The sequence below is a fragment of the Mustelus asterias genome, unplaced genomic scaffold (assembly GCF_964213995.1).
Source record: "Mustelus asterias unplaced genomic scaffold, sMusAst1.hap1.1 HAP1_SCAFFOLD_1747, whole genome shotgun sequence".
In the NCBI taxonomy this organism is placed as follows: Eukaryota; Metazoa; Chordata; class Chondrichthyes; order Carcharhiniformes; family Triakidae; genus Mustelus; species Mustelus asterias.
Genome location: NW_027591692.1, coordinates 33,517 through 43,705, shown reverse-complemented (window position 1 = coordinate 43,705; position 10,189 = coordinate 33,517). Strand labels below are relative to the sequence as shown.

Below are 10,189 nucleotides of genomic sequence, written 5' to 3'. Positions count from 1 at the left end.
GGCCTCAACTACTTTCTGTGGGAGTGAACTCCACACATTCACCGCCCTCTGGGTGAAGAAATTTCTCCTCACCTCAGTCCTAAAAGGGTTTAACCCCCTTATCCTCAAACTATGACCCCCGAGTTCTGGACTCCCCCCACCATCGGGAACATTCTTTCTGAATCTAACCCTGTCTAACCCTGTTAGAATTTTATAAGTTTCTATGAGATCCCCCCCTCACTCTCCTAAACTCCAGTGAATATAATCCTCACCGACTTAGTCTCTCCTCATATGACAGACCTGCCATCCCAGGAATCAGCCTGGTAAACCTTCGCTGCGCTCCCTCTATAGCAAGGACATCCTTCCTCAGATAAGGAGACCAAAACTGCGCACAATACTCCAGGTGTGGCCTCACCAACGCCCTGTACAATTGCAGCAAAACATCCCTATCCCGATACTCCAATCCTCTCGCTACGAAGGACAACATACCATTTGCCGCCTTTAGTGTTCTAAGGCTTCTTAAGTTGATGATCCAGTCATCAATGAACAAAGAACAAAGAATATTCCAGCACAGGAACAGACCCTTCGGCCCTCCTGCACCGACCATGCTGCCCCCGTCTGAACTAAAACCCCCCCCTACCCTTCCGGGGACCGTATCCCTCTATTCCCATCCTATTCATGTATTTGTCCAGACGCCCCTTAAAACTCACTACCGTATCCGCTTCCACTCCCTCCCCCCGGCAGCGAGTTCCAGGCACCCACCACCCTCTGTGTAAAAAAACTTGCCTCGTACATCTCCTTTAAACCTTGCCCCCTCGCACCTTAAACCTGTGCCCCCCCCCTAGTAATTGACTCTTCCACCCTGGGGGGGGAAAAAGCTTCTGACTATCCACTCTGTCCATGCCCCTCATAATCTTGTAGACTTCTATCAGGTCTCCCCCTCAACCTCCGTCGCTCCAGTGGGAACAAACCAAGTTTCTCCAACCTCTCCTCATAGCTAATGTCCTCATACCAGGCAACATCCTGGGAAATCTTTTCTGTAACCCTCTCCAAAGCCTCCACATCCTTCTGGTAGTGTGGCGACCAGAATTGAACACTATATTCCAAGTGCGGCCTAACTAAGGTTCTATAAAGCTGCAACATGACTTGCCCAATTTGTTAAACTCAACGCCCCGGCCGATGAAGGCAAGCATGCCGTATGCCTTCTTGACTACCTTCTCCACCCTGCGTTGCCACTTTCAGTGACCTGTGTACCTGTACACCCAGATCCCTCTGCCTATCAATACTCTTCAGGGTTCCGCCATTTGCTGTATATTTCCCATCTGTGTTTGACCGTCCAAAATGCATGACCTTCCAGAATGCATGACCTCACATTGGTGGGTGAGGATGGTGAGCACTGGTGGTGCGGAGACCTGGACGGCACGCGACGGATGCTGGACTGAGATAATCCGATTTATTTAAGGAGTTGGGACCGACGGGTGGAAGGGGGGGGTGAAGGGTCAGCGGCGGGCGCCAGCCAAGGTGAGAGTCAGGAGCAGGGAGGGCAGAGGAACCCGGGCCCGAGCCCCGTTCAGGGCTCTGACCATGACGATCCAATCACTGTACTCGTGAGAGCGGGTGTAGACCCCGACCTTGCGGGGGAGGCCGCATTGCACCCCAAAACTGGAGATCCCCATCAGGTAGAAGCGCTCCTCACGGGGGTCGAAGCACTGCAGAGGTCCCCCGCTGTCTCCCTGTCGGAGAGGTCAGAGGGGAAAGGATGGGTGGGGGGGGGGGGGAAGGAAAGAAGGGTTAGTCAGACGTGTCGCAATGGCCCCCCCCCCCTCCCCGCCGCTCCCCCCCATCCACAAGCCAGACACTTGTCTGATTGAAAAAGAACTCCAGGTGACCACAGCTATAAGTCGCATTAACAGGCCATCTGGTGGAATATAGCAATTATCAAAGATAATTTCACCCGGGGCTACGCACGAATATGTCACGCCCAAAAACACGGACAGAGCAGTTAACTTTACACGGTGTCTTAAAGAGAGAGAGGTGGAGAGTTTTAGGGAGGGAATTCTATGGCTCGGGAGAGAGAGAGATCCCCATCCGTCCCTCACCCTGGCGATTAAAGACACAGCCGCCAAGGGCAGACAAATTGTTGGGGGGGGGGGGTGCGGGCGGTTTGTGACAGGCCAGAGTTGGAGGGGCGCAGAAGTGTTGGAGGGTTGTAGGGAGGCTGGAGGAGGTTACAGAGATAGGGAGGGGAGTGTAGGGGGGTTGGAGGAGGTTACAGAGATAGGGAGGGGGTGTAGGGGGGGTTGGAGGAGGTTACAGAGATAGGGAGGGGGTGTAGGGGGGGTTGGAGGAGGTTACAGAGATAGGGAGGGGGTGTAGGGGGCTGGAGGAGGTTACAGAGATAGGGAGGGGGTGTAGGGGGGCTGGAGGAAGTTACAGAGACAGGGAGGGGGTGTAGGGGGCTGGAGGAGGTTACAGAGATAGGGAGGGGGTGTAGGGGGCTGGAGGAGGTTACAGAGATAGGGAGGGGGTGTAGGGAGGCTGGAGGGGGTTACAGAGATAGGGAGGGGGTGTAGGGAGGCTGGAGGGGGTTACAGAGATAGGGAGGGGGTGTAGGGGGCTGGAGGAGGTTACAGAGATAGGGAGGGGGTGTAGGGAGGCTGGAGGGGGTTACAGAGATAGGGAGGGTGTGTAGGGGGCTGGAGGGGGTTACAGAGATAGGGAGGGTGTGTAGGGGGCTGGAGGTGGTTACAGAGATAGGGAGGGTGTGTAGGGGGCTGGAGGAGGTTACAGAGATAGGGAGGGGGTGTAGGGGGCTGGAGGGGGTTACAGAGATAGGGAGGGGGTGTAGGGGGGCTGGAGGAGGTTACAGAGATAGGGAGGGGGTGTAGGGGGGCTGGAGGGGGTTACAGAGATAGGGAGGGGGTGTAGGGGGCTGGGGGAGGTTACAGAGATAGGGAGGGGGTGTAGGGGGGCTGGAGGAGGTTACAGAGATAGGGAGGGGGTGTAGGGGGGCTGGAGGTGGTTACAGAGATAGGGAGGGGGTGTAGGGGGCTGGAGGAGGTTACAGAGATAGGGAGGGGGTGTAGGGAGGCTGGAGGAGGTTACAGAGATAGGGAGGGTGTGTAGGGGGACTGCAGGAGATTACAGAGATAGGGAGGGGGTGTAGGGGGGCTGGAGGAGGTTACAGAGATAGGGAGGGGGTGTAGGGGGGCTGGAGGTGGTTACAGAGATAGGGAGGGGGTGTAGGGGGGCTGGAGGAGGTTACAGAGATAGGGAGGGGGTGTAGGGGCTGGAGGAGGTTACAGAGATAGGGAGGGGGTGTAGGGGGGCTGGAGGAGGTTACAGAGATAGGGAGGGGGTGTAGGGGGCTGGAGGAGGTTACAGAGATAGGGAGGGGGTGTAGGGGGGCTGGAGGAGGTTACAGAGATAGGGAGGGCTGGAGTCCCTTCTGCAGACAGTACCTGACACCCATCCGCACTGCCGTCATCGTAACCGGCACACTGCATTTTCCTGGTAATGAGTCCATCATACCAGTGTCCCTGGTTACACACACGGTGAGAGATCAGATTGACGACAGCTTCTTGTAAGATGTCCGCTGCTGGCCCTGGAGACGGAAGGCAAGGATTACCCCCAGCTCAATCTCCCTCAGCGCTGACCCTCCCACAGTGCGGCGCTCCCTCAGCACTGACCCTCCCACAGTGCGGCGCTCCCTCAGCACCGACCCTCCCACAGTGCGGCGCTCCCTCAGCACCGACCCTCCCACAGTGCGGCGCTGCCTCACCACTGACCCTCCCACAGTGCGGCGCTCCCTCAGCACCGACCCTCCCACAGTGCGGCGCTCCCTCAGCACTGACCCTCCCACAGTGCGGCGTTCCCTCAGCACTGACCCTCCCACAGTGCGGCGCTCCCTCAGCGCTGACCCTCCCACAGTGCGGCGCTCCCTCAGCACTGACCCTCCCACAGTGCGGCGCTCCCTCAGCACTGACCCTCCCACAGTGCGGCGCTCCCTCAGCACTGACCCTCCCACAGTGCGGCGCTCCCTCAGCACTGACCCTCCCACAGTGCGGCGCTCCCTCAGCACTGACCCTCCCACAGTGCGGCGCTCCCTCAGCACTGACCCTCCCACAGTGCGGCGCTCCTCAGCACTGACCCTCCCACAGTGCGGCGCTCCCTCAGCACTGACCGTCCCACAGTGCGGCGCTCCCTCAGCACTGACCCTCCCACAGTGCGGCGCTCCCTCAGCACCGACCCTCCCACAGTGCGGCGCTCCCTCAGCACCGACCCTCCCACAGTGCGGCGCTCCCTCAGCACCGACACTCCCACAGTGCGGCGCTCCCTCAGCACTGACCCTCCCACAGTGCGGCGCTCCCTCAGCACTGACCCTCCCACAGTGCGGCGCTCCCTCAGCACTGACCCTCACCACAGTGCGGCGCTCCCTCAGCACTGACCCTCCCACACAGTGCGGCGCTCCCTCACCCTCCCACAGTGCGGCACTCGCTCAGCACTGACCCTCCCACACAGTGCGGCGCTCCCTCAGCACTGACCCTCCCACAGTGCGGCGCTCCCTCAGCACTGACCCTCCCACAGTGCGGCGCTCCCTCAGCACTGACCCTCCCACACAGTGCGGCGCTCCCTCAGCACTGACCCTCCCACACAGTGCGGCGCTCCCTCAGCACTGACCCTCCCACACAGTGCGGCGCTCCCTCAGCGCCGACCCTCCGACAAACTGTGACGCCCCCCCCCCCCCCCCCGAGCTCACACGGGCGAGAGCGCGCGTGTGTGGGGGCCCCCCTACCGTCAACCACGACGGCCCCCCAACCGGTGATGTAGCACGTGTCGACATCCGTCAGCAGGGTGGCGTTACTCGGGAGGCAGATGGGCTGGACGTAGGGGCTGTAGTCCACCCTGCTCCACAGCAAGAGCAAAGCAATGTCGTTCTGCAGAGTCTCCTCATCATAGCCGTGGTGTCCAATAATCCTTTTCACCTCCAACACCCTGGTGTCAATCGTGAGGGAGGACCTCTGGTGTAGCCCCACAACCACCACCCAGGAGGCCACGTATCTGCAAGAACAAGGGGGGGGGGGCGGGCGTGGGAGGTGGGGGGAGCAGGTTGAAACCATCGGTCAGACAAAGATGTGTTGAACGTCCCACCCCCCCCCGCTGCGGTGCCCGAGGAGCACGGGAAAACTCAACAAAGGCATGCTCACTTCCCACCCCACCCCACCCCACCCCATTCCCCCCGAGAGAGGAGATTGCAGAGCCTTTGGCTTTGATCTTTGGGTCGTCATTCTCTACTGGAACAGTGCCAGAAGACTGGAGGATAGCAAATGTTGTCCCCTTGTTCAAGAAGGGGAGTAGGGACAACCCTGGTAATTATAGACCGGTGAGCCTTATTTCTGTTGTGGGCAACGTTTTGGAAAGGATTGTAAGAGATAGGATTTATAATCACCTAGAAAGGAATAATTTGATTAGGGATAGTCAGCACGGTTTTGTGAAGGGTAGGTCGTGCCTCACAAACCTTACTGAGTTCTTTGAGAAGGTGACCAAAGAGGTGGATGAGGGTAAAGCGGTTGATGTGGTGTGTATGGATTTCAGCAAAGCGTTTGATAAGGTTCCCCATGGTAAGCTTTTGCAGAAAATACGGACGCATGGGATCGAGGGTGATCTAGCGGTTTGGATCAGGAATTGGCTAGCTGTAAGAAAACAGAGGGTGGTGGTTGATGGGAAATGTTCATCCTGGAGTTCAGTTACTAGTGGTGTGCCGCAAGGATCTGTTTTGGGGCCACTGCTGTTTGTCATTTTTATAAATGACCTGGATGAGGGCGTGGAAGGATGGATTAGTAAATTTGCGGATGACACTAAAGTCGGTGGAGTTGTGGACAGTGCGGAGGGAAGTGGCAGGTTACAGAGGGACATAGATAAGCTGCAGAGCTGGGCTGAGAGGTGGCAAATGGGGTTTAATGCGGAAAAGTGTGAGGTGATTCACTTTGGAAGGAGTAACAGGAATACAGAGTACCGGGCTAATGGTGAGATACTTGGTAGTGTGGATGAACAGAGGGATCTGGGTGTCCATGTGCACAGATCCCTGAAAGTTGGCACCCAGGTTGATAGGGTTGTTAAGAAGGCGTACGGTGTGTTAGCTTTTATTGGTAGAGGGATTGAGTTTCGGAGCCAGGAGGTCATGCTGCAACTGTACAAAACTCTGGTGCAGCTGCATTTGGAGTATTGCGTACAGTTCTGGTCGCCGCATTATAGGAAAGATGTGGAAGTGTTGGAAAGGGTGCAGAGGAGATTTACCAGGATGTTGCCTGGTATGGTGGGAAAATCGTATGAGGAAAGGCTGAGGGGCTTGAGGTTGTTTTCGTTAGAGAGAAGAAGGTTAAGAGGTGACTGAATGGAGGCATACAAGATGATCAGAGGATTAGATAGGGTGGACAGTGAGAGCCTTAAAGGGGTCGATTTGAACATCCCACCCCCCCCCCCCGCTGCGGTGCCCGTGCAGCACGGAAAAACTCAACAGAGGCAAACTCGCTTCCCACCCGACCCCCCCCCCCGTCCCCCCGCCCCATTCCCCCCCCCTGTGCACCCTCGAGGGGGCACCTCCCCCGCACCCCAAGACCAGCTCAGCGGAACAAGACAGGCGGGGGCCTGACGGATCCAAACCCACGTCGGAAAGTCAGGCAGGCTCCGGAGGAGGTCACCCTCCCCTCACCCCTCCCCCCCCCCCCCCCCCCCCCCCCCCCCGGCCTCCCCAATTCCAGGGTAGGAGTGCGGAATCAGGGGAAGGGGGAGCGGTGCGCAAAAGCGGACGCTGATTTTGACCGCTCGTCTCGAGGAAAACCGAGGTACGCACGGGGAGGAGGGCTTCCTGGACGGACTGGGGTCGGAGGGGGGGGGCGGAATTAAATCCCACGGGCACCTTTTAGCCCCTGCATTTGCCCCTCAGGGGCGATTCTTCATTGGTGTGTCAAATAATGGGCACCTTGACAAGGTGGGTCTTCACTGCCGAGCCTCCAACAGTGCGCCGCTCCCTCAGCACTGACCCTCCCACAGTGCGGCACTCCCTCAGCACTGACCCTCCCCACAGTGCAGCGCTCCCTCAGCACTGACCCTCCCCACAGTGCGGCGCTCCCTCACCCTCCCACAGTGCGGCGCTCCCTCAGCACTGACCCTCCCACAGTGCGGCGCTCCCTCAGCACTGACCCTCCCACAGTGCGGCGCTCCCTCAGCACTGACCCTCCCACAGTGCGCCGCTCCCTCAGCACTGACCCTCCCACAGTGCGGTGCTCCCTCAGCACTGACCCTCCCACAGTGCGGCGCTCCCTCAGCACTGACCCTCCCACAGTGCGGCGCTCCCTCAGCACTGACCCTCCCACAGTGCGGCGCTCCCTCAGCACTGACCCTCCCACAGTGCGGCGCTCCCTCAGCACCGACCCTCCCCACAGTGCGGCGCTCCCTCAGCGCTGACCCTCCCACAGTGCGGCGCTCCCTCAGCACTGACCCTCCCCACAGTGCGGCGCTCCCTCAGCACTGACCCTCCCACAGTGCGGCGCTCCCTCAGCACTGACCCTCCCACAGTGCGGCGCTCCCTCAGCACTGACCCTCCCACAGTGCGGCGCTCCCTCAGCACTGACCCTCCCACACAGTGCGGAGCTCCCTCAGCACTGACCCTCCCCACAGTGCGGCGCTCCCTCAGCACTGACCCTCCCCACAGTGCGGCGCTCCCTCAGCGCTGACCCTCCCACAGTGCGGCGCTCCCTCAGCACTGACCCTCCCACAGTGCGGCGCTCCCTCAGCACTGACCCTCCCACACAGTGCGGAGCTCCCTCAGCACTGACCCTCCCACAGTGCGGAGCTCCCTCAGCACCGACCCTCCCACAGTGCGGCGCTCCCTCAGCACTGACCCTCCCACAGTGCGGCGCTCCCTCAGCACTGACCCTCCCCACAGTGCGGCGCTCCCTCAGCACCGACCCTCCCACAGTGCGGCGCTCCCTCAGCACTGACCCTCCCACAGTGCGGCGCTCCCTCAGCACTGACCCTCCCACAGTGCGGCGCTCCCTCAGCACTGACCCTCCCCACAGTGCGGCGCTCCCTCAGCACTGACCCTCCCCACAGTGCGGCGCTCCCTCAGCACCGACCCTCCCCACAGTGCGGCGCTCCCTCAGCACTGACCCTCCCCACAGTGCGGCGCTCCCTCAGCACTGACCCTCCCCACAGTGCGGCGCTCCCTCAGCACTGACCCTCCCACAGTGCGGCTTGAGTCTCTCTAACGCCTACAGGTTACGCACCTCCCTTGATTGACTCCCGAAACAATGAGCAGCGGTCAGCACCCAACGGCTATCGATGATGGCCCCTCCACAGACGTGCCAGCTCATGCTGTCTTGCCGGTACTGGACACTGACCTGCCAGGGCCATGCCCCGGGCAAGGCATCCTGTCCACCCACCACTCTGGACGGAACTGGAACGCTGACCAGTGGCCGCAGTCCGCACTCTGAGGAGACACAACGAGGATCTGGGGAGTAAGGACGAACCATGTACTTTTTGTGAGCCCCTGTCTAACTCCCCCGTCCCTCCTGCAGTTCCATCACCTCACACCCCCTGTACCCCCTCCCCTCGCACACTGACAAAGAACAAAGAACAATACAGCACAGGAACAGGTCCTTCGGCCCCTCCAAGCCCGTGCCGCTCCCTGCTCCAAACTAGACCATTCTTTTGTATCCCTCCATTCCCACTCCGTTCATGTGGCTATCTGGATAAGTCTTAAACGTTCCCAGTGTGTCCGCCTCCACCACCTTGCCCGGCAGCGCATTCCAGGCCCCCACCACCCTCTGTGTAAAATACGTCCTTCTGATATCCGTGTTAAACCTCCCCCCTCTTCACCTTGAACCTATGACCCCTCGTGAACGTCACCACCGACCTGGGGAAAAGCTTCCCACCGTTCACCCTATCTATGCCTTTCATAATCTTGTACACCTCTATTAGGTCACCCCCTCATCCTCCGTCTTTCCAGGGAGAACAACCCCAGTTTAAGACCATAAGACCATAAGACATAGGAGCGGAAGTAAGGCCATTCGGCCCATCGAGTCCACTCCACCATTCAATCATGGTTGATTTCAACTCCATTTACCCGCTCTCTCCCCATAGCCCTTAATTCCTCGAGAAATCAAGAATTTATCAATTTCTGTCTTGAAGACGCTCAACGTCTCGGCCTCCACAGCCCTCTGTGGCAATGAATTCCACAGACCCACCACTCTCTGGCTGAAGAAATTTCTCCTCATCTCTGTTCTAAAGTGACTCCCTTTTATTCTAAGGCTGTGCCCCCGCGTCCTAGTCTCCCCTGTTAATGGAAACAACTTCCCTACGTCCATCCTATCTAAGCCGTTCATTATCTTGTAAGTTTCTATCAGATCTCCCCTCAACCTCCTAAACTCCAATGAATATAATCCCACGATCCTCAGACGTTCATCGTATGTCAGGCCTACCATTCCTGGGATCATCCGTGTGAATCTCCGCTGGACCCGCTCCAGTGCCAGTATGTCCTTCCTGAGGTGTGGGGCCCAAAATTGCTCACAGTACTCCAAATGGGGCCTAACCAGTGCTTTATAAAGTTTACCCAATCTCTCCTCATAACTAAGCCCCTCCATACCAGGCAACATCCTGGTAAACCTTCTCTGCACTCTCTCTAACGCCTCCACGTCCTTCTGGTAGTGCGGCGACCAGAACTGGACGCAGTATTCCAAATGTGGCCTAACCAGCGTTCTATACAGCTGCATCATCAGACTCCAGCTTTTATACTCTATACCCCGTCCTATAAAGGCAAGCATACCATATGCCTTCTTCACCACCTTCTCCACCTGTGTTGCCACCTTCAAGGATCTGTGGTAGAGTTTGAGAGGTAGTAGATTTAACACTGAGAGGAGGAGGAGCTACTTCTGGCGGGGGGTGGGCGGGGGTGAATCTGTGGAACTCGCCGCCTCTGTGGCGCGGGGGAGTCTGAATCATTGAATGGGTCCCAGGGGGAGATGGATGTATTTCCCCGATGGGAGACGGGGAACAGGTGGGGAGGGGGATTGGAGGCCAGGGAGAGATCAGCCATGGATCTGATTGAGAGGACGCGAAGGGTCGGATTTGCCGACTTCTGATCCTAATTCCCCTGGATAGTCACATGAGCAGCCTGGGAATGGAGGGGTACAAACGATTGGTCCAGCTG

The 10,189-nt window shown here is 58.6% G+C and overlaps 1 protein-coding gene across 1 annotated transcript; it reads right to left on the bottom strand.

The window, feature by feature from the left end:
- Positions 1-1,470: 1,470 nt before the first annotated feature.
- LOC144488659 (acrosin-like) lies at positions 1,471-8,525 on the bottom strand. The gene is made up of 4 exons (XM_078206737.1): positions 8,257-8,525; positions 4,775-5,040; positions 3,441-3,583; positions 1,471-1,712 (listed from the first exon to the last, which is right to left on the bottom strand). The coding sequence occupies exons 1-4, from the start codon at positions 8,511-8,513 to the stop codon at positions 1,479-1,481; spliced, it is 900 nt and encodes a 299-aa protein (XP_078062863.1). The 5' UTR covers positions 8,514-8,525; the 3' UTR covers positions 1,471-1,478.
- Positions 8,526-10,189: the final 1,664 nt, after the last annotated feature.

Coding starts and splice junctions, on each gene's coding strand:
- LOC144488659 (XM_078206737.1), bottom strand. CDS start 8,513: ATGGTTCGTCCTTACTCCCCAGATCCTCGTTGTGTCTCCTCAGAGTGC. Junction 3,584..4,774: donor GGGGGCCGTCGTGGTTGACG/GTAGGGGGGCCC, acceptor TTCCGTCTCCAG/GGCCAGCAGCGGACATCTTA. Junction 1,713..3,440: donor GCAGTGCGGATGGGTGTCAG/GTACTGTCTGCA, acceptor CCTCTCCGACAG/GGAGACAGCGGGGGACCTCT.